General features: G+C 35.8%; 1 protein-coding gene and 1 pseudogene across 2 annotated transcripts in view; one reads left to right on the plus strand and one right to left on the minus strand.

Moving 5' to 3' along the window:
• The first annotated feature begins 542 nt into the window (after window positions 1–542).
• LOC126299677 (5S ribosomal RNA) lies at window positions 543–660 on the plus strand (annotated as a pseudogene).
• A 2039-nt stretch (window positions 661–2699) lies between these two features.
• Window positions 2700–27776, minus strand: part of LOC126297532 (plexin-A4) — an 861252-nt gene continuing 836175 nt past the window's right edge. For both annotated transcript variants that reach the window (XM_049988441.1, XM_049988440.1), the window contains 10 exons: window positions 27100–27237; window positions 25174–25387; window positions 24532–24715; window positions 20376–20479; window positions 18074–18262; window positions 10371–10475; window positions 9980–10149; window positions 8445–8587; window positions 8092–8237; window positions 2700–4362 (listed from right to left, as the gene is read on the minus strand). In XM_049988441.1, coding sequence (XP_049844398.1) covers window positions 4186–4362; window positions 8092–8237; window positions 8445–8587; window positions 9980–10149; window positions 10371–10475; window positions 18074–18262; window positions 20376–20479; window positions 24532–24715; window positions 25174–25387; window positions 27100–27237 — 1570 coding nt within the window. In that variant the 3' untranslated portion in view covers window positions 2700–4185. The remainder of the gene's footprint in view (window positions 4363–8091; window positions 8238–8444; window positions 8588–9979; window positions 10150–10370; window positions 10476–18073; window positions 18263–20375; window positions 20480–24531; window positions 24716–25173; window positions 25388–27099; window positions 27238–27776) is intronic.

The raw sequence follows: 27776 nt of genomic DNA on the forward strand, positions 1-27776 counted from the left end.
TGACTCGTGTAAAGTTTTAGATGTAGAAATTATGTCTAAATATTGCCACCAGTATGTAACAAGGGAAATGTTCAAGAATGAAGACAGTGAGAAACTGTGGCAAGAAAAACATGCAGTAGCATCCTCTAATAATTATAGTGGCTCAAGTGGCGGCATGGAGGCTGCTGCAGTTGTGAGGATATTCTCCAGATCTGACGACCAGTCTGTGTTAGATATTCTAAATATCTTGGTGATGGGGACTCCTCTTCGTTCAAAGCTGTAACAGATAAAAATCCATACAATACAACAATAGAAAAGTTGGAATGTGTTGGCTGCATCCAAAAGAGGCTTAGTGGAAAGCTTCGTCACTCGCTGAAAGAGAAGAAAGGTTAAGTACTTGATGATGGAAAACCCACTAGGAGGAAAAGGCAGGCTTACTCTGAAAGAAACTGATTCTCTTCATTTATTTTATGGGAGAGCTATCAGGAAAAAAACACATAATTTAGAGGCAAGGAGGTGTGCTGTGTGGGTGATTTTTTTCAACAAACTATCCACTGACCAAGGCCAATGGCCTTGCCACAGTGGTAACACTGGTTCCCATCAGATCACCAAAGTTAAGCACTGTGAGGCTGGGCTAGCAGTTGGATGGGTGACCATCCAGTCTGCTGAGTGCTGTTGGCAAGGGCAAGTGGGGTGCACTCAGCCCTTGTGAGGCCAACAGAGGAGCTACTTGATTTTGAAGTAGTGACTCCGGTTTAGTAAACTGACAGACAGCTGGGAAACGGTGTGCTGATGTCACGCCCCTCCATATCCGCATCCAGTGATGCGTGAGGGCTGAGGATGACATGACAGCCAGTCAGTACCATTGGGCCTTCCAAGGTTGTTTTTTTTTAGAACCATTCATCAAGCACCAATGCACAGTCTGTGTCCAAACGATGATTGATGTAAGTTCAATAACAGAAATGAGACGTATTCACATAAACACTCATTACCAGAACCTGTTATGAATGCAATTAAGCCCACATTCAGGTTTCTTACAAACCCTGATTTATTGAGGAAGTGTCTCCATGGAAAGACACAAAATGCAAATGAAAGCCTCAGTAATTTAATTTGGCTTAGATGCTCAAAAAGGACATAGACATTCTGTGAACTTGAAGTACTCAAAAGAGGTGCCTATGATGCAGTTTTATGTTACAATAACAGAAATAATGGGAGAATTGAAGTGCTGAAGAGAGTTGGTATAGATCCTGGAGTGTCTACAACAAAACCATTTTACACCATCGACGAGAGCAGGGTCAAGAAAACTAACAGATCAGTGTCTTACCTGCAAATACAACCCATGAAGATTCAAAGAGGAGAGTTGAGAAACCTGGAGGATGAGGAGTATCAGTATGGAGGATTTTAAAATTGAGGTAAGCTTATTACATGTACAAGAATGAGAAGAAAATCTTTGAACCTCATTTTCTGTTTCACGTTCTTCACGTTATTAAAAGCCTTTTCTCAAAAAGTGTATGCGCTAATAATATGAAATTTTTAGGAACTGTTCTAAATGTGTTTCTGTACCATTGTAACTAAAAAATACAAGATGCTGCAATTTTATTCTGATTTTTAGATGATTGCATGTAGAAAAAAAAGTTAATTTTGTATGTGCAAAATAAAAAACTCTGTTAATTTTATACCATAAGTTAGTAACTGTGTATCAGTGGTCTTATAACCTTCTCAGGACACTACAATAAAATTTTCAGATTAATTAGATGATTAGAATTTTAGTTATGGCTCTTTATAGAAAAAGACAATAAAAAAATTAAAAACTCAAATTTCAGGCCAAATATTTACCCTGTACAATGTATTATATTTTCCCGTTAAAACACAGCTCTTTTGCAAAATTTTAGATTTGTACATTAATAAATATGGCTGTAATGATTTTTTTAAATAAATGCTTACATTTTCCGTTACAACCCCCTTAAACTTGTAGCCAGCACCCGTGAATACACAATAAACAATTATCATTTGAATTAATGTCTGACTGGCTGGGTTGCTGCAGTACCTTTACTCAGGGGGGGAGAGTAAATTAACTGAGTGATCATATGAACTAATCCAAAAGCAGCCATCAAAATGGAATGTGTAATTTTTGTCATGTTACAGAAAACACAAATCAGTATCTGTTTTAAATATGAGACTTACCCAGTAAAGTAATGATACTACACTGAGCAAAGTGCTACACCACGTCTAAGTTGTAAGGAGCTCTTCATTGTTTTATATTGAGTCTTCCACACAACGTATTTGGAACGAGCAAGTCTTTTTCACATCAGACATGAATGGAACTGGACTACCATGCTACTGACAGAGTATTTTATGGAAACTACACAGAACCTTTACACTTTAGCTGATACAGATTTGAACTGTCAGCTCCTATTATGAGACCACGATGTAGTTTCCTTAGTAAGTCTTTGCTTACAGTGAGAAAGGTAGGAAGGAATTTCTGTATCTCCACAATCATTTTCATCATCTGCAAACTTGTTCTTACAATCATTTTCATCATCTGCAAACTTGTTCTTTGGTTAATGAGTGAAAGTATTGTCCAAAGTTTTAAATACTTGACACAGTTTGCGAAAAGCTCTCTTTTTCTCACAAACACATATTTTTTTTAAATTGTATTTATTCCTGTATAAAGAGGTTAAGAACATTAGGAAAGGACAATATCAATAAAAACACAAAAGTGCTTGAAAAATTCTTTTCATTATAGTGACCAAACACTGAGCATATCCATACAATAAAACAATTATAATGTGATGATTTATATAAGGGAGACCAACATTGTTCAAAGGATTTATAAAAGCTCATACAGGACATTCATGACAGCCAACAACTGAGATTCAAGGAAAATATTTGTATCAACATTACAGTTCCTTTCCATGCATTTTCAGCACCGAACAAAGTGGCCTCCCTCAGCAGTTTTTGCCACACTATAGGTCCATCACATTCAAGAAAATGCAGTCTTAGAAATATTTATTTCGTTTTGTGTGGCTTCACAGAAACTCCTGAGTTTTTGACACATTCTTACAATCAAATCATTTTATACAAAGCATAAATTGAGAGTTATACCAGTCAACCGACGTGATACCCATAACACACAATCACAGGAAATCACACAGAGATCGATTGCTTGGTCCTCATAATAATCGTTGCTGATTACTTTCATGCCACACCGACACACACAGATCAGCCACAAAAACTGGCAGATGAAAGGAAGGGAGGGGAGGCTCTTGTGACAACATCGCACCTTGAGTCTGAAAGTTATCACTGATGTAGTGTGCTGTACATACACAAATCTTGCATACAAAAAAAAAAGATAACTGATGTCTCACACCAACATCTAAACAGACACACAGCTACACTAGATGGCAAGTCTGAACAACAGGTTGGATGAGAGGTACAATCAGGAAAACTTTACAAAACTTCACAAGTGAAGCATCTCTTGTGCTGGTTTGGCGTGAAAACTCTGTGCAAGAAGGAAACATGGAAGACCTTCAAATCATTTGAATACATCGTCAAATAGGAAAACAATTATATTGGTGTAAAACTGCTGCACAGAAGAAAACCAAGCAACCAGAAAATTGTGTGCCTAAATTGAGAATGAGATGGAGAATAAACTGTATCTCTCTTAATATTTTATGTGATACAGTAAACACAGCTGATTGACAGTTTCATTTTATTAAACACTGAATTGCACTCTCAGTTTTTTTTGTTCTTTTTTTAGTTTTCTTTTTTTAATTTATCATCTCCCTCTTCCACATTGCCCAACAGTATGATAAGTACTGCATATTAACTGCAGTTTACAGAGTGTGCTTTCCATTTTTATACAGTCTGTTTCTACTGGAGGCACTTCAGGGAAAAGTTCTAATTTGCATCTCCTCGTAGGCACATCCCACCGCAGAAACTCAGCGAGACTGTCTGTACACTACAATTCTCGTACTGACTGGACACTGAGCAAAGAGAGTGATAAGAGGAATCTTTGCACTTATGATCCAGTCAATTTAATTACTTCACTTTGGATGGATCTTTCCTGGGACGTGAGTGGTTGTTCAGTCGAGCATTGTCTCTTCCCACAAAAATGGACCAGTTCACACTCGCACATTGTCACTCACAGACAGGTTAACACCGGACCTCAAAAGCAGAGTTCGAGTCTGGCCCGGCTGCCTGCCATCACGGATTCGATTCAGCTGCCATTATGTTGTGCACTTGCTCTAACTTATATGCCAGTCTTTGTTTCTGAGAAAATTCATCTTCCTCCAGTGTTACAGTCAATTGTTCATTGTACTTCATTGCATATGTGTAGAGCTCATGTAGTGCACAATTTGTATTGAACTCTGATGTGTGGAGCTGAAAAGAGACAGAAGAAATATCAACATGATAGAAAAACAAACATTTAGATAATGTTATAGTCATTTTAGAAGGCTCTCACTTCTTTTAAATATTTAAGAGTTGGTCGTAGTTAATAAGAAACCCTTTGCAATCCACAAGCATGAATATAAATAATGGAACACTAATATATTGTGGCATGAAACAGTCAATGTGTTTGACATCATCAAATATGTATGTTAAAACGAATGAACTGAACTGTTAATCAGTGTGTTAAATGTAAAAGATTAGCACTTTATGTGATTGAGAAGGGAATGTTACTGATGTGTTACTTGACTGTAGCATGTTAATGACAAAAATTATGTTTATTTAGCAGTGTATGGCAATTTTGTACACACAATACTGATTAAATTAAATGAACAGATAGTCCTGAAATACAAATAAAATCGTTCCATTAATAGTTAGAGAACTAGTACAAAATTTATGAACTGTCTTGAAAAAATTGTACTTTCTTTCATACTAAAAGATGTTTGGCTTCTTGCTATAAACTTATCATATATTACAAATGAGACAAAGTGGTCGCTACTGTTCTCAGCTACTGGATAATTTTAACTTGTTTTCTCAACATAGATCAGAGTTGCCAAGCTATCACTTCTGTAGGGTACTGCATTGGTACAGTGCATGATTATGATAGACTGGCACATTTTTCACTCCAAACGCATAAAAACTTTCTCCCCTTTTGGCACATCTTTTCATTGGTTAATGTGAACATCTGATTCAGAATATGAGACAGATTTACTCATTTATCTTATGAATAACTGCTTTATGAAACATAAAATTCATTACACATTTGTTTTCCATACATTAAAAATTTCATCTATAATTACTATATGTTGCAGTCTTTCATCCTACCACTATTCTATCCAACCCTAGTTTCACTCACACCATGAAGGAATTTCCTCATAGTTTTTCAAATTTTAATACTGCGTCCTTCACAGAGTTTGGTCTTCTTGAGCAGGAAATGCACCCTTTCAACATTTACATTTGCACCTTTGACAAAATTTATCACTTATCCAAGAATAGCACAAAAGAACCACTTTAAAACAAAACAAAGATTAGTCTCTCGTCCAGTTTGATTGTAGTTGGTAAAAATGAGTTTTTTCAGTGATTAAATTTACTGAAATCATCCTGCAGGAATGATTTATTGTTATCAGTCAAACTCTTTCCTACCAGTGTACGGAGCTACTATAAATTATTTACTAATTTTCAATGTTCTATATTTTCCAAAATATTACACATACAAATATGATCGATGCATGAACAGAACTGTAAACTCACTGAGTTTGCACTGTGTCCACCAGCTGGCATTATGAGTGCAGTGCCTATAGTCTGGTTAAAATTACTTGATAGTTGACATCTGTCACTTGCAGCTACAGTGTTGCCACATCAGCTGCCAGCTACCGCTCAGTTATAGGTGACACACAAACATAGCGGGTCACTTCACAAAACATGTTAACATGTTGGAAGTGGCTGCTGTGAGGCATGTCAGAAACATGAGATGCTTTGTCAACAGCTGATTCTATGTGACCATTGACTAAACTTTGGAAGATATATAGCCCAGGATTTAAACTCATTCCTAAGCTAACCACAACCTTGTGACGTGCAATGTGTCCAAGAAAACGGCAATCAATGATTTGTGGCAGAACTAAAATCATGACTGCTTTGTCCACAGTCACTAAAGCTAACATGAGCAAACTCAAGACAGAAAAAAGGTCAGTTTCAGCACTAAAAGCAAACTGTAATTTCTCGCTATCATTGGTTACCTGCAACAATCTTCACATTGGCTACATGACCTGCCACATTACTGACCGATGAGCAGTCCTCATTGACACTTAGCTGCAGATTATAGGCAACATAGGCAGATTCCAAATGACAAATGAATGATAACAAGAAGAATATGAGCAAATAAAAAAAAGTCAAAACAATGATGAAAATGACACAACAAAGAATTAGAAATAAAAAGATTTCATTTAAACTAATTAACTGAATAAAAGTAATAATTAAACTCTTCCAATTAGATTAAAAATTTAAAAAAATCACTAATTTAAGAATATTCAAATCCATAGTCTTCTGTATGTCAGGTTTATAAGATAAACATTGTGCTATGGCACAAGACTGGATTATGTAGCAAATTTATGACTGTGATGACCCAGTCACAATGGTAAATTGTAGCCTTCAAAAATTTGGCTTCATATAATGTGCAAAGCTTATCTTATGTCAGACAATCTCTGTGATTATGACAACTGCGTATGTGATGGTGAATCATGTCTTGTGCAGAAGTATCCAGTAATGTTTGGTCAGTGCCATTTATCAAATGTGTGTTTCATAAGCATCATTGCGTATTTGTTGTTTTCGGAGTAGTTATTGTTTGTGATGAATTTGGGATCCAAACACATCAAGAAACAATGCAGGACAAGAAACTGGGAATGAAATGTCCAACTGTTCAGGCAGCCTGGCAATGGTGAACTGTTTTGGAGTGATGTTGCAAGATCTGGTGGAAACCAACTCCAACATGTGAAGTGTCAACTATCAAGTAATTTTGATCTGGCTATAGGCAAAATGTTGACAAGGCAAGAAAAGAGTTTTCTGTGCAATGTCACAGACAAAGCTGTGTGGGCCATTTTACTTCTGTGAGAAGAATTTGATGGATACCTTTTACCTTCATATGTTGTAGTTGTGGTTTGTTTCCTCAAGTGACTGGAAATTCTGAGAACTTCATCTTCCAACAAGGTGGAGCATCCCCTCATTTGAGCATTGATGTCTGTTGCAACCAAAATAACAATAAACTTCCGCATCGCTGCATTGGGTATACTGGTGAAGCAGATGTGGCTCTGTTCCCCTGGCCCTCCAGGTAGCCTGATCTAATGCCCTGTGACTTTTGCTGTCAGTGGTACATTATGGACCACATTGATGTACCCCCACTGCTGTTAAGATTGGAACAGCTCAGGGCATGCATCAATGTTGCTGCAATTACCTCAGACAGAATGTTGATACATATGGTACCAAACAAACTTGAGTACTGCTTGGACTTGTTTTGTGTAACCAGAGGGACACTTGTAGAACATTTATAGACTCCAAAATGCAAACTTGGTGAGATTATGGTTCTATTCATGCAGCTGTCATATTTGTTCATGTAACGACAGAAAATGTAGAGCTTTGAAAATGTGTGGCTCATTTGCAGTAGGTGTGTATTTTCCAGTTTTCTTATAATATTAGATCTCTAAACATAATTTTGTAAAAGGCTGCATCAGAAAAAAAAATTATGTGCATAAGTTATAGCTCTTAATGCATTTTCTGTGGTGATTTGACAGAGATCTCTGTTCAGAATCCAGGAGATAATGTATGTAAGTAATGTTTATTAACTCTCTCTCATTAAACAGTGCTCTCATACATCTGGATTCCAAAACTATTTAGTTCAGTTTTTGGCAGTTCATCAGTGACGAGGATACCTATTGTATACCATTTTCAAGGCAAAAGTGTCTTGCTGACAAATATCGAAAATAAACTAATGAAATTGATAGAAGAAACTGGAATAACTCAAAGATATCACAGAAACACAAAACCAGATATTTTGTTCCAAAATACATCTCAGTTATTTAATTAAATATGAGAAGTTGTCTTGACAAAGCCCAGAATTAGTGGATCTTACCATTGAGTAACTTTAACTAGTAAAGTTTTCTAGTAACTTACCCGAGACTCCTCTGCAAGCATTGCATTCATATCTTGGTCTGATATGGCAGGCATCATTTTAATATCTGCATAGTATCTCTCTACCCATTCTTTGTACACAGGAATGTCCTTGGCATAAAGTAACTTAGAACTAGGTGAATCCTTTCCTGCAAATCAAAGCAGAAATATGTGCTACATTTATCAGTCATCACTGTAATACAATTGAATTAAAGATGACACAAAAGCTCCTAAATATTGACAAGTTTATAATTGTAAAACAAAATGTTTGGTGACTTCTGGCAAACAATTTCATAATATTTCATTATCAAACTGATAACTCCCTCTGTCTTACACACTTACTATTTATGACTTACCTAGTCTATGGTCTGATGTAGAGCAGGAATCCATAAATGTCTGAGCTACAACAGAAAGGCAGGAGTCCACGATATTTGACTTGTGTATATCAAATACAAAATTTGGATTCTTGATTAAATTAACCCAAAAGCGAAGAGGCAAACTGAAATGAAAGAAGATTATGTCATTATAGAAAGTAGATTGTAGAAGGTCTATCTAATTATCACATATAGGAGGTATAGTAAACAAAATTTTGGATAATATTCTCTTAGGTCTGACCAGAGGAGTGACTAAGTTCACTGTAAGTGATGCATAAAAGTGAATAAACAATGTATTTTGATGAATACATCAGAACTACAATATCTCAATGAGAAACACCATAAATGTAAAGAACAAATTCAGGCTACAACAATTTTTGTTCGACCCAGAGGTCTAAGACACCACTGTATCAATGAAATTAGGAAACTGTACGGCCAACATTGGCCAGAAGTCCAGCATGCTTATCACCATACAAAATTCAAGTAATGTCATAAAGTGGCTCATTGAAATCAAGAATGATAAGAGAGCTCATTTGGAACAGAGTAGTAAACTTGGAAAAACATAGGTAGTATATTATAAAGAGATGACATTTATGACCATTCAGTATCTAACAGGAAAGTGTAATAGTGTTCTCACCTACAGCAATACACATAACAGTTTGCTTTCCCTAGATACAGTTGTTACATAATAAAGATGAATACTTTACAATTTCATCTGTGCCTTTTCTGATGTACAAAACAATGGTCCTGTGGTATATTATAGAAGGAAACTAAAATTGTGAATCAGCTGCCAGGATTAACCTTTGACTACTCTACATACACATATACATCTAACCTACATAATTATTCAGCAACTCGCATTTAAGTTTTTGGCAGAGGGTGCACACAACTACTTTCGGACAATTTCTCTACCGTTCCACTCTCTAATAGTATGTTGAACAAATGAACGCCTAAATCTTACAAAGGTAAGCACTCTTTATTTTGCCACATGGATAATTTCCTCCCATGTAGCTAGTAGTCAAAAAATATATTACAGTTCCGAGGATAAAATTGGTGACTGTAATTTCATGAGAATATTCTGCTGCATTGAAAGAAACCTTTGTGTTAATGATTGCCACTCAAACTCACTTATCACATTTGTCACTTTCTCTCCACTAGTCTATTATAATACAAATCAAATTGTCTTTTTCAAACATTTTCAACATCCTCCACCAATCTTAAGTAGTAAGGATCTCACTAGGCACAGCAACACTCCAGGAGAGAACAAAGTAGTGTACTGTATGCTGTCTTTCTACGAAAAATCACATCCAAACATTAATGCATCGTGTGTACTCTGGTTTGCTGCTTTCACATGCATATCTTACACCACAGGTCATTAATGGTGGCATTATATTTCTGATTACATAATACATACTTTGAATTTCATTTATCTACCAGAAAGAAATATAAGATAAGTAATTATTTTTTTACTAAGTTTAATTTCTAGAACATTCACAAAATGAAGCACAAACACACACCTATTGCTCTTCCATGTGTGTACAACCTCAGGATCAGAAATACCATGCTGTAATGCTTGGTCATCTAGAAAGTCGAACATATATTTAATGGCCAATGGGAGTGCACTCCCCCGGTGTGCTGTACTAAAGATTGTCTCGAACAAGTCGTCCACAAATTTCTGCAGTGTACCCTGGAACAATCACATTTATAAATCAGAATTAAATGTGGAGAAACAAGAGTAGTAATTTTCTTGTCTATCTTGCAACTCAAAATTAAGAATTATGGAAGTGGAAGCTAGCGCACACTCTCTCTCTCTCTCTCTCTCTCTCACACACACACACACACACACACACACACACACACACACACACACACACACACACACCCCTTCTAAAACTGAGATTTACTTACTTTTGTAGCAAGTAACCTGGTGAGATAGATTTCAGAAACCATTTTATTGCCACGTTCACCTTCTTTCTGTGCATCTGAATCATGATGTTTAACCAGATGCCACACCTGGAATTGAAACAAAAAAGAAGTGAGTTTATAGCTAAGAATGTAAATCACTTATAAACTGAACGTAAACAATTTTAAACACTCAGTCAATACATCTGGAGTTTGATATGTCCATGACACTTTTCATAAACAAGAAGTCAATATTACATGAAGTGGTAAGAAAATTGCTAGTCTCTTTCACTACAAAGTGTGTACCACTGGCTGCAGAAGTACTATAGTCATTACTACCATATCTTTTAATGAGAAAGTAAATTTCACAGTTTACTTGATGAGTACAAACTCAATGATGGCAACATTTTTCCAGCGCTGACTGCTGCTCACCAATGGATACAGCCAATGCAGAAGACACAGAACTTTGATGAGTTTGTAGCATATGTATAACAGTACTTCAAACAAATAGTGTAGTGTTGTTGCAGGAAGTAGAAAGCAAGACAGAATAGTGAACTGTAGTATTAAAGCTTCAAAAGACTTGAGATATAACTAGTGAACTGATGGGATTAGTGTTATTAATCTCTAATTATTATTAAGGCTCATACAAGAATCACAGGCACAATTGTGCCAGAAATTGCAGGGGCCCATTAAAAAAGAGTGATTGGAAAATTACACAGGGAGTCAAAGAAGCAATTGTCTAGAGTAATCATGAATTACAGTAGGAATTTCAGCTGATAAGTGAAAAGGCAGTGAAAAAACAATACGAGCACAATGAATATTTTCAGGAAGTTACAGATGGCTTGTAACACTCAATAAAAAATACTGGAAGCCAAAACTGAAGATACAAAGAGACATTGCAAAGCCAATGAACAATTAATCAAATTAATTCAAGTATGGCATGTAAGTGAACTGAACTGGGCAGAAGAACTGACAAAGTGTGCAGAACAGTTAAATAATGAGAAGGGGGGAAAAAAAAAACCAGAATAATCGAAGATGTCAATTACAACAAATTTACAAAGAAGGCAGCATAGCATTAAAAAAAAAAAACATAAAATAAAGCCTATTAGTCCAACACTGGATATGATGGTTGATGGGTATCAGACCACAATAGAATTCCAACAATTGACACCACCTGGAAATGTATATTCAGTCAACTTTTCGCATCAGCTCCACAGCATATTCCCAAAAATGTAACTGGTGCCTGAAAAATTATTTGACCATTGCCTGCTTGCAAGATGAAGTGACTCCATCAGAGAGTAAAGCATCAAAAGACTTGTGAACTTACATCAAACCTGAAGAAGCAACTCCAAAAAATGCTGCTCAAACAACCACCAATGGTCCATCATGTCTACATGATTATTATCAATCATGTATTCAACAAGAGACAATACAATTAAAGATTTCATTGACAGCTACTGGGGCTGCAGTGCATATTTGGACTATCCAACAAAGAACAGACAACCAACACAAATTTTGTTTCGAAGACTGTCAGTAGCTATTTTGGAGAAGTTAGCATAAGAACTGCACTGAGATAAAAAAGAAATGTATTTGTTGTTGGATATTATTAAGTTCATCAATGGTGAAAAGAGAAATAATGACTATAAAGATTATGATAGAAGAAACAGATATGAAACAGCACAGGCACAACTATGGAGATTTCCATAAATGCTGGCCATTAAGTAGACTACGCTTTGATGAAAATGTATGACACAAGAAAGATAATGGAAGATAATTTTATTGGGAATCAACAGATGTAGTGTCAGCTATGTTTCTCAGTGGACAATGGAGTTTTGAACGTAAACTGGTATAATGAGGTGTTTTGAACTCTACACCATCCAGCACACCAAGAGAGTAGGGGTCATCACTGTACATATTGCAAAAAAACTGGAAGATGATGACCAAATCAAAAAAAGAGCTATTACATGAAGAAGAAATTATCATCAACAAAATGCTATGACCAATATTTCAAACAGAGATTTCTGGAAAGAAGAGTAACACTAGAGTGGACTTTCACAGTTAAGTCAGCACTGCATCAGTCACGTTATATAAGAACCTATGAGAACTTACATTTACAGTACATGGTCAGACAGTGCTTAGATTTATGATGCAACAGGAAGTGTTTTGACTGTGACATCTTAATCCATAAGGTTTATTTGAATGGACTGATTAATGCTACATAGAGTGGAGGTTCATTTTTGTGGAAATCGCATGACAACATGGAAGGAAGCTAATAGGAGAAAAATGTGACTTAAAAGATATACAATGCTAGGAAATTGCAGTTACCAATGTTCAATAGAGGGTTATAGTAACCAAATTACCACCAAAAGAAGCAATTAATGATGATATATTCCTTTGTGTTAAACAAAAAGGTGAGAGGAAGGCAACTGGCATCTGACAATGGTCAAAGGAAACACAAAGTACATTAAGTTTCTACAAGGTACACATTGCTACCAATTTTTGGAGTTACCCTAACGGTTGAAAATGGCTATTTTCACATTTTTGCAACCACAATAACAAATACTGGGGACTCTGTGAGGTAACGCAGTGGAAAAGACAGTAGGCTCACATTGGGGACAATGACACTTCATATCTCCATATGGTTTTCCAGATTTAGGTTTTCTGTTGTTTCCCTAAATCATTTAAGACAAATGCAGACATAATTCTTCAGGAAAGGACATGACCTATTTCCTTCCCTACTGTGATCCAAATCAACCTTTTGCTCTTTGTCTAATGACCCCATCATTGATGGGACTTAAAATCCAAATGCATCTACCTTCCCTCCTCCAGTTATTAATTAGTGAGTATTTAACAAGAGTTACTCTGAACATAGGTGACATTTTCAAGCAATAAATGTAACTGAAGAGCACTTGGGAACTGCACATATGGCATCACTGTAAGCTTGAAAAAAAAATGAGAAGATGCAAGGAGATCATTAATATTTTGACACACGTCTCCAAAATCACCAATGCCTTACCCCACTAAACTGAAGTCAACTCAAAATTTTCCATTAACACAATGTTAGAAGCAACAAAAAACTGTTTTAAGTCCTTGTTGTTTTCATCACAGATTTGTGGGCAACTTCTGTTTAAATAATTTGGCCTTGCTGAAATTATTGGAGGAGGACACACTGTGTTTTGGAATGCTAAAAAATGTAAAGTATTTGAACAGATAGTTCCAGAATCATATGAAGCACTTATATTGCACCATCAGAATTTGTCACATTTTCATTTAGGAATTCATAGAAGCAAATATCAAATCTGAGGAGAGCTCTACCACTTGTGTGAAACTGAGAGGAATATGTAACTCTGGGCCACTATGGGAAGCACCACCTGTAGGTTGACAAATTAGCAGCTTTCAAAAAGTTTATGAACAGTCAAATCCCACCAGCATAGGAAAAGTATCATGTGAATTACTGTTTGGGCAGAAAATTGAGAGCATATTTACTGATTACATTAAATTTCCTCTTAGCATTAAGAGGAGAAGGCCCATAGCATAATTCAAATCAATTGTGTACTTTTTTATGACTGGGTGCTATGTAAAATCACATTTTAATAACAAAATCCAATACTTTCATTACCTTAATTGCTCCACTATATCTGTAAGACATTTCCAGCAGCATATGTGGACTCTGAGCACAATTTATTGGTTATGAACTATACATTAAAACTGAAGAAATTGGGTAAAGGGGGAAATTAAGGAGATGGGAACTGTATAAGAAGAATGAATGAGAGGTTGTTGAGAGTTTCAGAAAGAGAATTAAACAGTGGTTGACTAGAAGAGAGGGTAGGAATACAGTAGAAGACGAATGGGTAACTTCAAGAGATAAAGTACTGAAGGCAGCAGAGGATAAAATAGGTAAAAAGACAAGGCCTAGTACAAATCCTTGGATAACAGAAGAGAGATTTAATTTAATTGATGACAGGAGAATATTTAAAAATGCTACAAATGAAGCAGGTGAAAGGGAAAACAAATGTTTAAAAAATGAGACTGACTGGAAGCACAAAATTGATAAGCAGGAATGGCTAGAGGGCAAATTCACTACAGGAAAGATAGATACCAACTATAGCAAAATTAAAGACGCCTTTGGAGAAAAGAGAAGCAGCTGTATGAATATATAGAGTTCAGATGGCAAACCAGTCCTAAGCAAATAAGGAAAAGGTGACAGGTGGAAGGAGCATATTGAGGGTACACTGAGGATCTATACAAGGGAGATTAACTTTAAAGCAATATTAAGGGAAGTGGATGTAGATGAAGGTGAGATTGGAGATGTGATACTGGGAGAAGAATTTGACATATCTCTGAAAGATCTAAGTCAAAACAAGGCCGCAGGCATAGACAATATCCCATCATAGCTACTGATAGCCTTGGGAGAGCCAGCTAAGACGAAACTCTCCCATATGGTGTGCAAGATGTATGAGACATGCAGAAGACACTCCCACTTCAAGAAGAATGTAGTAATTCCAATTCCAAAGAAAGCAGTTGCTGACAAGTGTGAAAATTACTGAACTATCAGTTTAAAAAGTCATGGTTGCAAAATATTAACACACATTCTTTAAAGAAGAATGGAAACTGGTAGAAATCAACCTCAGGGAGGATCAGTTTGTCTTCTGCAGAAATGTGGGAACACACGAGGCAATACTGACCCTATGACTTATCTTAGAGGATAGGTTAAGGAAAGGAAAACCTACATTTATAGCATTTGTACCCTTAAAGGAAGCTTTTCACAATGTTGACTGGAATACTCTCTTTGAAATTCTGAAGATAGCAGGGGTAAAATACATGGAGCAAAAGGCTATTTACAACTTTAACAGAAACTGTATGGCAGTTATATGGGTCGAGGGCCATGAAAGGGAGGCAGTGGTTGAAAAGGGTGTGAGACAGAGTTGCAGCCTATCCCCGATGTTATTCAATATGAGCATTTCACAAGCAGTAAAGGAAACCAAAGATAAATTTGGAGGAATTAAAGTCCAGGGAGAAGAAATAAAAACTTTGAGGTTTGCTAGTGATATTGTAATTCTGTCATAGACAGCAAAGGACTTAGAAGATCAGTTGAACGGAATGGACAGTGTCTCAAAAGGAGGATATAGGATGAACATCAACAAACGAAAAACAAGTATAACAGAATGTAGTCCAATTAAATAAGGTGATGTTCAGGAAATCAACTTATGAAATGAGACACTTAAAGTAGTACATGAGTTTTGCTGTTTGGGCAGCAAAATAAATCAAGATGTCCGAAGTAGAGAGGATATAAACTGTAGACTGGAAATGGAAAGAAAACCATTACTAAAGAAGAGAAATTTGTTCGATCAAATATAAATTTAAGTTTTAGGAAATATTTTCCGAAGGTATTTGTCTGGAGTGTAGCCATATATGGAAGTGAAACACAAATGATAAACAGCTTAGATAAACAGTGAATATAACCTTTTGAAATGTGGTGCTACGGAAGAGTGCTGAAGATTAAATGAGTTGATCACATAACTAATGAGGAAGTACTGAATAGAATTGGGGAGACAATTAATTTGTGGCACAACTTGACCAAAAGAAGGGATCAATTGAGGAGACATATTCTGAGACATCAAGGGATTACCAATTTAGTACTGGAGTGAAGTGTGCGGGGTAAAAATCAGAGGGAGACCAAGGATGAATACAGGAAGCAGACTCGGAATATTGCAGTAGTTATTTGCATATGAAGAGGCTCACACAGGATAGAGCAGCATGGAGAGCTGCATCAAACCAGTCTAGACTGAATACCACAACAACAAAATTTGCTCCATTCAAGGTTCAATTATTCATGTCCCATTTATACAGTGGAATTGTCTATGTGATTTCCAGAGGCCTGACAGACTGCAACGTGTACAAAACAATACAAAATATAATCTCCAGGATGAACAACTGATGAAAGAGAGGTACAAAAATGATGCAAATGACAAAAAAGAGATAGGGAAGTGACCTCACATTGGGAGATTGTGCAGTTCACATTGTGTATGTCAAACAAGTGATGTGCATAACAGTGTGACCTTTTCTAGTACTTTCAGCACTTTGTGGGTACAGTGTTTTCTGTATTACATAGATTCCAAACAATGTGGAACAGTGCCTATTTCATGAATTTTGAAGTAGACACCATCAGTTGGAGTCAGTGCACCCATGCAATATTTTTAGTGTTTTGTACCCCACAGTTAGTAGTACCAATGACAGGGCAAGGATGCATGCAACAGTGGGCTTTTTCCTGTCACCATATGCCTGCTGCAGGTATTCCAGTGTGGCATACTCAACAGTGGGTCATAAATCGCATGCCACTATCACCATTTGCAACTGTCACGCACATATGATCACCATCAAAGGATGCAGGCATAGCAACAACCATGGAACTTGGTCTCTCAATAACTTCTTCTGTGACCCTCATCAAATTAGCAATCCCTCATTGAGAAAGAACTCCAGGATAATTTGCCTCACACCATGTAAGAACCCGTGTACTGATAAGAAAAGCTCTTGTCTGACATGTGAGGGTTTAGTAAAAATGAACCAATGAGACAAAAAAGTATTTCCAATTTAATGTCTTTCTGTCTTGTGTACTCCATTTGACCTGCTCACACATACATTGTATTGCATTTTTAGCATTTAATGTATCAACAAATTATGTCTAATAGTTTTTGTTGCTGTTTTCTAATGAACATGCACGATGACCATATTTGCTCTGATGGAAGACATTGTGTGAAGGCTAAGTTACAAGTTCACAATTTTGTTAATGCTCCTGCTTTCTGCCCAATATCTCAACAATACTGTAAGCAGTTATTTTTACTGTTCTAAAGTTCCCATTCCACCCACGACTTACAGTCACTCTTTAGCTTTTCTGTGTGTACACAGTTTCGAATAGTGGGCAAGTGATGGCAATCTCTAATTATTAGAAACATGATTGGTTGAGTGCAATGATAAAGGGTGAAGATGGAGCCTGCTGGTTTGAACGCAATACCTAATCGAGCCGCACACTGATCTGACATGCTCTGTAGTTAAGGAATTAGATGACACTATAACAGTGCAAACTGTATATGAATACAGGTACATATGTCTCGGTAGATATTAAGTTTGATTAATGAAGAATAAACATGCTGTCAAGTTATCAAGCTGTTCGCACACCATAACCCAAGAGTGATCCTGCATCCTTATCAAAACCAGTTTTGCTGCAATATATTTATGACAGCCTAGTATTGAACTTATAACTTCCTAATCTGAAAATGGTTTTCCCTTAGTCACCCATGCCCTATTATGTCAATGGTGGGATGCTTGCCCATTTATCCCAAAAAAGAACACAAAAATAATCCAGACATGCAGTATAGGCTTTAAGGATACGTAATAAAACAGATTATTCCCATCATAACTGTAAATGTTGAATATATAGTTCTAATGTTATGAGAGGGTGAGCAGTATTTTGATTAGCAATTTTTTGCATGTTAAAATGAGACAGGTATCTAAAAAACAGTGAAGTTACTTTATATACCTGATGAGAAATGAATTATTTCCCCAATTCACTTCAAGGATCACATCTGAATAGGCATAAAATATTATTAATATATGGGTACAAGAGGATTATTTAGTACTACTAAGTAATAATGTTAAATATAAATTAAAACTGTCTAGAATATTTATGAACATTGCAGACATAAACCTACCTTGACCCCTCCATCATGATCATGATTCAATGGTGATGTTGCGCGACTTAAAGGAGGACTGGCTGAACTGAATTTGGACAGATTAAGTGTCTCATATTTATGAGACTTGTCTGTCTTCTCAGAAAGAATAGACAGATTATATATGGACGATTGCTTTGAAACCAGACTCAGTGATGCACCATCAGGTACCTAGAACATAAAGAAACACATTTTACATTGTTTGTAGAGTACACTATGAATGATGAGAGAAATAGTGTGAATTAATTTTTCCTGGTATTCATAAACAAACATTTTATTCCTAATAAACATTTAAAAATGGCAGTGAAGCTGCAAAGAGAACCAAGTTTCATTTAATTACATGTTTCATGAATGATCTGCGCAATATATCACCATGATGGTGAACTTCACAAACTATTGACATTACACAGTACTTCAGGATTTGGTTCCTTGCAAATTCCCTTCCAGCCCGTGTCATTAGAATTATTTCTTAAATATTTGGTCCTGCTGTTTTAAATTACTGTAACTGATCATTACAGAGATCTTCCAATGCTGCTATACCACATAATGTTTGACGCAAATGGCAGCGCATCATGTAGCACTTGCACTCACTAGCATTATAACATTTATACATCTGTGATGGTATTATTGATCGGAGTAATAATATCTTTAGCCACATACGTTGCACAACTAATAACTGAAATAACATTTTAAAACTCAAATAATGTTTATAGTTATTTTTTCCACCCAGAAGTCTTTGAAATCACCACACACTGTTAACTGCTTCTTTTTGGCTAAGAAACAACCCAACAAAGTTTGCCTATCAGGATATAAATGCAGTTAAGTTTTATATTATATATTATTGTTATCACCCCATGAGCACACACTTCTATGTGCAGACATCTGAAAAATCTGTTTCTTCCTTTCCAAATGTGTGGCCTTCAGTTATAAATGTGGCAACTCCTTAATTTTCTACAATTCTAGACATATTGTCTAAAGGAACATCAGAAACCAAATATAAACTGATAATATTAAACAGTTTTCTTTTACTATGGGACCAGCTTCAGTATTACGCCCTCACAAAATCATTTTGCTCCACTGAAGTAAAAGCATCACTGCAAAAACTACCAAATGGATAATATGCATTTCAGACAGTAAGTCATCATTTGAAATGAATATAAAGTTGACACCTGATTTTGGTACTTTTTACTGTGATGCTGTTGCTTCAGTGCAACTGAATTGTTTGATGATGGTAAAAACAACCTGGTTACACAGCAACAATAAAGTACATTATGGACTAAATTGTTATAAGACGAAACGAGTGAGGGTTATATGTACTGCAGCAATATTGTATATTATCTCTGAGTGACGAAGGAATAACACTTTTAAATGGTGCAAAATATTTGATCAGGTGAACATTTGCAACTGAGAAACATATTAACAGAATAAAAAATACGCTTCAGTTGGCAGCATTCTCCCCCCCCCCCCTCCCACCCCCCCCACCCCCCCTCCATGACCAGTTTTAAAGCCTAAGGCTTCACCTTTAGGTGCCACCATATAGTTATGGAAACATATATGTGTGGCTGTTGGGCCAGTCAGTTATGGGACATCACATCTACTTCAAACAAACACATGAGAGCATAAGGTCAGAAACTGTGGTACCCACCTCAACAGCTCAGCATTCATGTTTCCATTATTATTTGGGGGTATTGGAAGATAAAGCCTTATGATTCAAAACCAGTCATGTAATAAATAAGAAATTTCTGGTAGCTGATGTGGATTTTTTTATTCTATTATCTTACCAATAGTTAGAGTTTTTATGGTGATTTATCACCAGAGTATACTGTAGTATGTGTATCTGAACAGAACAATGTACATAATTCGCAGAATTCATTAGCTGAAATCATGTGTTTGGAGTTTCCTGTATGTTTCTGGAAGTTTCTTTACAGGGAACATGTGGCTAGCAATACTATTCCAACAAATCCAACTAGGAAACCTGTCAATATATAGTATCAGAAAATAGCAGATTCCCTGTACACATAAGTAATCATCCTGTGTTACTTATTATTTTGAGACTTGTTCCACGAGCTGACAACTTACAAACAAAGAGCTCAAATATGAAAGCCTCACATTTTATTAACACTACATCATCACTCTCGAGGAAAAACAGAAAAAAAACAAAGCGTTTACACACAAACAGAAGTATTTCAAGAACTGTCTTTACAGAAACAGAGGGGAAATTAAATTTGCTGGAGAGATTTTCACTGTTTGTTTAATGATACAACTAGTCATAACAAACACCTACCCTGTAATGATTCAATGTATTCCTCTTCTTCCATTCCCCTTCTGTCTTTGTAGTACTATCTTCATCATACAATATCAGTCTTCCAGATGTGCCAGTCCTCCATTCTGAAATGAAGTCCATACATCATGTTCATTACAAATGTGATAACACAAAAAGAACTTTCCAGAAATCAAGAACTTTTCAGTTCTGTTTATGAGCCTGCTAACATCTCAACACCTTCACTATTCAGTGAATTGATACATTTACACCCAGATTTATGTATAATTACAAAGCATTCTGCAATGACACTGTCAAGGAAGAACCAAACCACTCTCTTTTCACTAACAAAAACCCTTACTTTAACAACACAGTTGTGATTGCTTAGAACTCTTGTGTGGGTTACAAAGCCAAGACCTAAGCTTGGTGTAGTTTTTAAAGTAGAGGAGGCATTATGCCATTGTTTGGTTTGACCTCACAGTGGCTAATGGTTCTATAGGAGATAGTACGCTTTTGCCTTCCTCTGAACAGAGAATTAGCTTACCTATTCAGTGATTTGGAGTATGAGGTGCAGACAGGTGGGGGTAAAGAGACAGGTGAGAAAGGGTGGAGGGTTGTTATAGCCCTAAATGCAACACTGAAACAAGATGGAACTAAATATATTTTGCACACACTTAAAAGCTCAATTAAAATGTCCCCCACATGAGTGAGGGGAAGAAAAAAGCAATACTCCCTTCTCCAGAAGGGAGCACAAAATTTATAAAGAACCTTTGAATATTCAAATTAAGTTCATGCTAAGCTGTATATTCAAATCTCTAGTAAATCAGGAACATTTTGGTAACAGATGCAAACATGGTCAACTGCCTATACAATAAGTATTTAAGACTTAAAGTAGTACCTGAAGATGAATCAAAATGGGCCAAAATGCATCACACATTAATAAAAAATAAATAAATAAAGCATTTTGTGACTAAGAACACTCTTAGTTGCCTTCAATAGGAATCTTAAGGTGCTTCAAAAGTTATGCATGCACTTATAACAAATGATACAATCTACAAATGAGTGCTTCCATGTTCATTGACTTTGCTGTGTTTACCACTATGGTCCTCCAATATTAACACAAGATTAGCCCTCTAAAATATAGCCACTCTGGCTCACTGGTGTATAAAACAAGTAACATCCGACTTTTTTCTTGTTTGTGCATACTACATTGTTCGTACTTAAAGTATACTGATGAGCATTCTTGTTTCCCAGCATACTGAAACTGCATCAATCTTGAACCATAAACTAGAAAACTGCAAATGTTATTTGGTTATTTGCATGTATTGTGAATAATGATGCCTCTATCAGACTTTTGTATAGCATATTCACTTCTGTTAACATCTCATTAAGGACAAGACAGTGTGTTATATTTGTCAGGAAGTCATTCAGTATAGATGTGCAACTCTTAAGAGATTCTATCTACACACATCTTGTTTACTAAGCAATTAGGCAGAAGAAGATCAATGGCTTTCAGGAAGTCAAGTAATCTGACATAAGTATGTACCATTGTATTTGTATAGCAATTAAGCTTGTTTTTAACTTAAAAATCACTTATCTTCATAAATGAAATTTTCACTTTTGTGCTGTGACTGAAATGTCATACAGTCTTCTTCCGACTGCTACATGCACAACGCAACTTTTCTCTTTTGCAGCGATGTGAGCGCACAGTCACCACCTAGATATGGGCTGCTTCAAGACACTGTCCTGAAATTATAAACTTCTGATTCCTTTGCCCCCGGAATGGCCCAAGTTATATTTGTGTGTGTGTGTGTGTGTGTGTGTGTGTGTGTGTGTGTGTGTGTGTGTGTGTGTGTGTCCTTCAGGAGTGGTGTTTTGGATTTTAGGCCAAGTTTTATGATCTTCACTTCTGCTAACCTATCTTCAGGCTACAGATACAGGTCAAACAACAACTTTTATCATTTTGATTATTTTTTTTTCGTAAGCAATGTTATCACTAAAATTCACACACATACAAGATTTTGGTGAAAAATCCCATTTGATGAATGTATCATAATGTCATAAATGGCACCTCTGAAAAAATCTGTAGTGAAGCACTCCATCATGTAGAAAATATATTATTATAATCACCAATTTTTCATTCATTATCTTGAAGTTTCAAAACTGTGTGGCCTCATCAGTCTAATGTCACACAAAGTTCTGCCTTTATTAAACTTTCAGGATAGTGCTGTACTGCAGTAAATGAAACACGTAGCCAAAGTTGGAGATACACCAACTCAGATGCCTCAATAATTACGATTATTCTGCTAACTAATCTCGTTTCATTCAACACAGTGATCTGTGTAGAGGCAAAAATACAACAAATACATAAAGAATTACTAAACAAAAGATTAATGTTGATAAAACCATTCACAAAAATAATATTTGTTGTAAAGATAAAAGCTATATGGTGAAGTATCAAGCTAATTTACAACAGAATGATTTTCTGTTTTCAATGGTTTTTGATAATGGAGTTTTATGTATCACCTTTACCTAAAAGTCAACTGACTGCTTTCCATCAAATGAATGGAGAATTAACTGGGACTTTAACAGTGATGGAAGGTGTACAATGACATTTATAAGCGAAACAAGGCAATTGCACAAATATTCCCACCAAATGAATGGAGAGAAACCATAAAAAGGAGCACTAATACCAGATACATTGTGATATGAGAAGATGGTACTTGAGGGTTATAAAATGCCAAGATAGTAAGTAGCCTATACAAGACACAAGTCTCCTGTATATACAAACCACATACTTGAGATGAAGAGAAGACTGGAAGCAAATATGATATTGATCATTGTATGGATAGTTACAACTAGAAAGATCTTAAAGCCACAGTCATATTTGCTCCAAGAATATACAGTGCTGAAAGTATGAACCATGTGTACTACAATAGTTAGAAGGTATACTTGTCGGTTAGAATAAAAGAACTAAATATTCAGTAGATGATGTTTCACAAACAAGAGATCACTGAAGACAGATAACCAAATCCTTTTCTGAAGTGCCAGTGCTTCTATTTCCATTTAATTTCTGTTTCTGGCTGTCTCTCTTCCCTGATAAAGAAACAGGTTAAAATTTCTATTAGCAAGAATTTGATTTCTGAGTTATTTCCCCACTTTCATATCTTACAGGAATTCTTTTCTTGCACTTTGGTGAGCCTACATTTCTGGCACATCCCAAATAATGCCAAAGTCTGTCCTATAAAAAGATGTCCTGAAACAAATACTTGGTCAGTTATGAGCCATTCTGTCCTGTGATAGCTATCTATCTGCTGAGTACACTTAATGAGGTACTTAATGTGGTTATCACTCATTCTTGTACGTCCTTCAGCTTTCATTTGTGAAGAATCATGCTCCTGTAATAGTTGTCTGTCAATTGGTACAGAACACATCAATGTCTTTAAAGGTCCCATAGCTCAAAATCTAAAGGATGAAGGTCAGATGAACTGGGGCACATTTTCGTCAGGTACTGTAACATGAGGATAGGAAATAACAACAGCCCCATAGTCAGAAACAAACACAACCAGTAAGAAATGATTATAGAAAGGCAACAGAAAGATCACACACTCCACTGAGTACTGTCCATTCTTAAACAAGTAACATGGTTCATATCTCAACAAGTATTTATTTCTGAACATATGTTTACAATATCTTTTATCCATTGTTTTGACACTGCTATCTCCTGCAAGAATATGGGATACTTTCTTCCATAAAAACTCTGCATTTAACTGTCACAACAAGTGTACAGCTAAAATGAACAAAACCATCACCAACCATAGAGCTTCCTAAGCATAAGCCTATTTTTACAGTAGTAAGCTCTTCTATTCATCTATCCTTTGAATCAGGTTGTTCAAACTATTACAAAATTACTATAACCAAATATATGAATTATAATAACAGTGTATCGCAGCACCTTTCCATTTACAGAGTGTACTGTCATGAGTACATCACATTATATGCAAGAAAAAATCAGAGCGATAAAGAATCAAATATAAAACCAATGGGCTTGGAGTCTGAATTTTGTAAAATTCATTGACATACAAAGTTTGTAATTAGTTACAAATGCAAATACAACTTGATACTGGGTGTTTATGATTATATTATAAAGTAAAAAAACAGTGATTGTAATAAAATTTACCCAGATCCAGATCATCCTTCTTTGGTCTCTGGCTGTACGGTGTGGCACGGTAAATTGTGTCTAAGGATTTCTCTTTCACTTGAGAAATTGTATCACAGTCTAAGACCTTAACAGGTACATTTTCAGTATTTGGATCAAGTCCTCCAACAAATACTGCTTGTTGTGAAATGGACACATACACAGTCTGGGAAAGATGATAACAAACAAATGGGTTGTTAAAGCATATCTTTTAATTAGATAATAATGTAAAATTCTAAGAATTGTGTGAATTCTGAAGTAACAGTAATAAAAAATTTAAAAGTGTGTCCTCTGTAGTGTATCTTACAGTAATAACATTAGAAAGATCCATGCATGTCAAATGTAATGTTCATATACCCCGTTTCCAAAAAATTGAGCATAGTTTTTACTGTCACACACTGACACTATTTAGCATTCCACAGCTTACTAAGCAGACCCACACACATATACACAAAAGATTTGCAACTGTAACATCATGAAAATTATACATACATAACTTGAATGCACGGATCATTATAGGATGTAAACTTAAACAGTACAACTGTTGATGTGTTTGCAGAACATTGACAATAGTAATAAATCCAAAAATATGTAATTATGCTAAGGTGTTCACAAAACTCTTACCATAGGTTTGAAGTCAATTGACTGCCGTATAAGTTTCTCTTCACTTAAAGAATATCTAGCTTCTGATGTTATGGCATCAACAGGTCCCTTATCCACTTGCTGTTTCATTGCCCGAAATAGCATGAAAAGAGGTTCACCAGCACACTCACGCAAAAACTTGTATAAGAGGAAAGTAAACCATGCTGACAGCATCTTTTCTGCTACACTTTCAGTCCTAAAATACAAACCCAACAGAATACATCAGTTTGCATGTAAGTTATATACGGCACTTACAACCTATAAAACGTCACTGACATTTGCTAATATATACAGATGTAAAACTTAAGTTTTTGTTCAAATGTGTGTATACGTGTTTGGAGGGTGGGAGACAATATATATATATATATATATATATATATATATATATAAGGGGAAAGGATGTAAAATATAATATGCTCTATATTCTATGCTACTTCTTTAATGCTCATAAGTGTTTAGTCTTCTAGTTTCCTAACAGCCATATGAATAATTGGAATGAAATCACCATTCAATCTCCTTTCTTCTCTCTTCACCATTCATCTCTAATTTTCTTGCCCATAAAATTTTCTCTCAACCCAAAACTTCCCTTCCTTACCTAATAAAGGACTCTGTAGGTCTAGTAACTTTGTTTCAGCATCTTTCTATTTTCATTTGTATGTTTGTCGACAAGCTCCTCAGGTTAGGATGTTTGATTTAGGTCTTGTGTGCTGTAGACCTCTGCCCTGTTTTACAATTCCTGCTACAACACTCTTTTAGTAATTCCATCTGATATGCAAAGACATGCTCATTGATAGGATGAAACTGATCATTGCAGAAATTTTAGATTTTCAAATACTATAATTTCCTTATGTAAAGAAGATACAAGAGGCACAGTATTTCCAATTTCAATATTTTCCTGGTTCACCAAATTTCAATCATGTTCTTCTTCTTCTGGTTCCTATCCATTCCGGATGTTGGCAACCATCTTGACAGTGCCTTTCCTGTCACTTGCAGCTCTAAATACCTCTGTAGATGTTTTAGAGGTCCAAGTTCTGATGTTCTTAAGCCAGGATATTCTTCTCTGGCCAATGCTTCTCTACCCTGGTATTTTTCCTTGCAGGATGGTCTGGAGGAGATGGTATCTGTTGTTGTTCCGCATGATGGGTCCCCGATACTGGATCTTTCTTGCTTTCATGGTGGCCAGTACTTTTTTCTCTTCCTTCATTCTTTGTAGAACCTCAACATTTGTGACATCCGCTGTCCATGGTATTCTTAACACTCTCCTGTACAGCCACATCTCAAAAGTCTCCAGTCGCTTACCCAACAATTCTGTCAGAGTCCATGTTTCAAACCATAGAAGCAGTATAGAAGTCTGATCTTCGTCGTCACTGCTAAGCCATGATTCTTGAAAAGGTTAGTCATCTTATTAAAGACAGCCCTGGTTTTTCCAATACGAGTGCTCACGTCATCAGAAAGGTCCCACTGGTCATTTATTGTAGTGCCAAGGTACGTGTATTTATGTACTTGCTCTATGTGATTTTGGCCATCTTACTGATTATCACTGTTTTCGTTTTTGGGTGTTGACATCTACACCATATTCAGAGCTTTTGTGTGCAAGCTTATTGACAAGGTACTGCAAACTATCTTCACTATCAGAAAATATTATTGTGTCATCAGCATATCGGATGTTGTTGAATTATTTTCTGTTCAAGAGCACTCTCATCTCTACTTCATCAAGAGCTTCCTTAAAGATATGTTCTGAATAAATGTTGAAAATCAGTGGGGATAATAAACAACCCTGCCTTACACATATACACACAGGAGCTCTAGAAAGTGTATTCTAATCATCACTGACATACTGCATATCTCCATGAAGTATTTATCTGTTATTCCCATTGATGATTGACATAATGTTTTCAAGAAACTCACCTTCTGAGCAGTAACTTTGGATGGCTCTTTCCTTCCATGCACTTCTCAATAAGTTCTGCCAGCAAGGTTTTCAAAATATCAGTGCAGTATTCCATTTTGCTTTGTAAAGTAACCATTATCAATGATGCAACATTTACTCTGAAAAACACAAGCAGCAAAATAAAAAAACTGTATATATAATGGTGATAACATGAAATAGTGATAGACATTTCACTTTGTTTACGTTTCATCTCGAGATCACTTTAACTGCCATCTTTCTACTGTATTATTAAAATTTTAGAATATAACTATTTTGATAGGGAAATCAACTAATATTATTTTTCAGCATGAAATTCAAGTCTGAAGTTACAAATTCCATTATTTGTCAAACAAATGTTGTTCATGCCATCTGTCTGGAAAAGACTAGTCTAGAATGAAACATCAACCAAACACACAAAAATAATATTTCTTTATACAAATGAATCTCAGACTCATTATATCAAGACGTTCCCCTGTCCAGAGACACAAATGTAAATCTAAATTCAAAAGGTTGTCATGTAATTCCAGGAATTCTTTGGTAAACTGTGTGTTTCCTGTTTATGCAAACATGTTTATGCAAACATGTTTTGTGAGATGCTAGTAAAATAATATAATTACTTTTACTGAATTCCATTTGTTCTCTCAGCCACTTTACTTTT

The sequence above is a fragment of the Schistocerca gregaria genome, chromosome X, assembly GCF_023897955.1.
Source record: "Schistocerca gregaria isolate iqSchGreg1 chromosome X, iqSchGreg1.2, whole genome shotgun sequence".
NCBI lineage: Eukaryota > Metazoa > Arthropoda > Insecta > Orthoptera > Acrididae > Schistocerca > Schistocerca gregaria.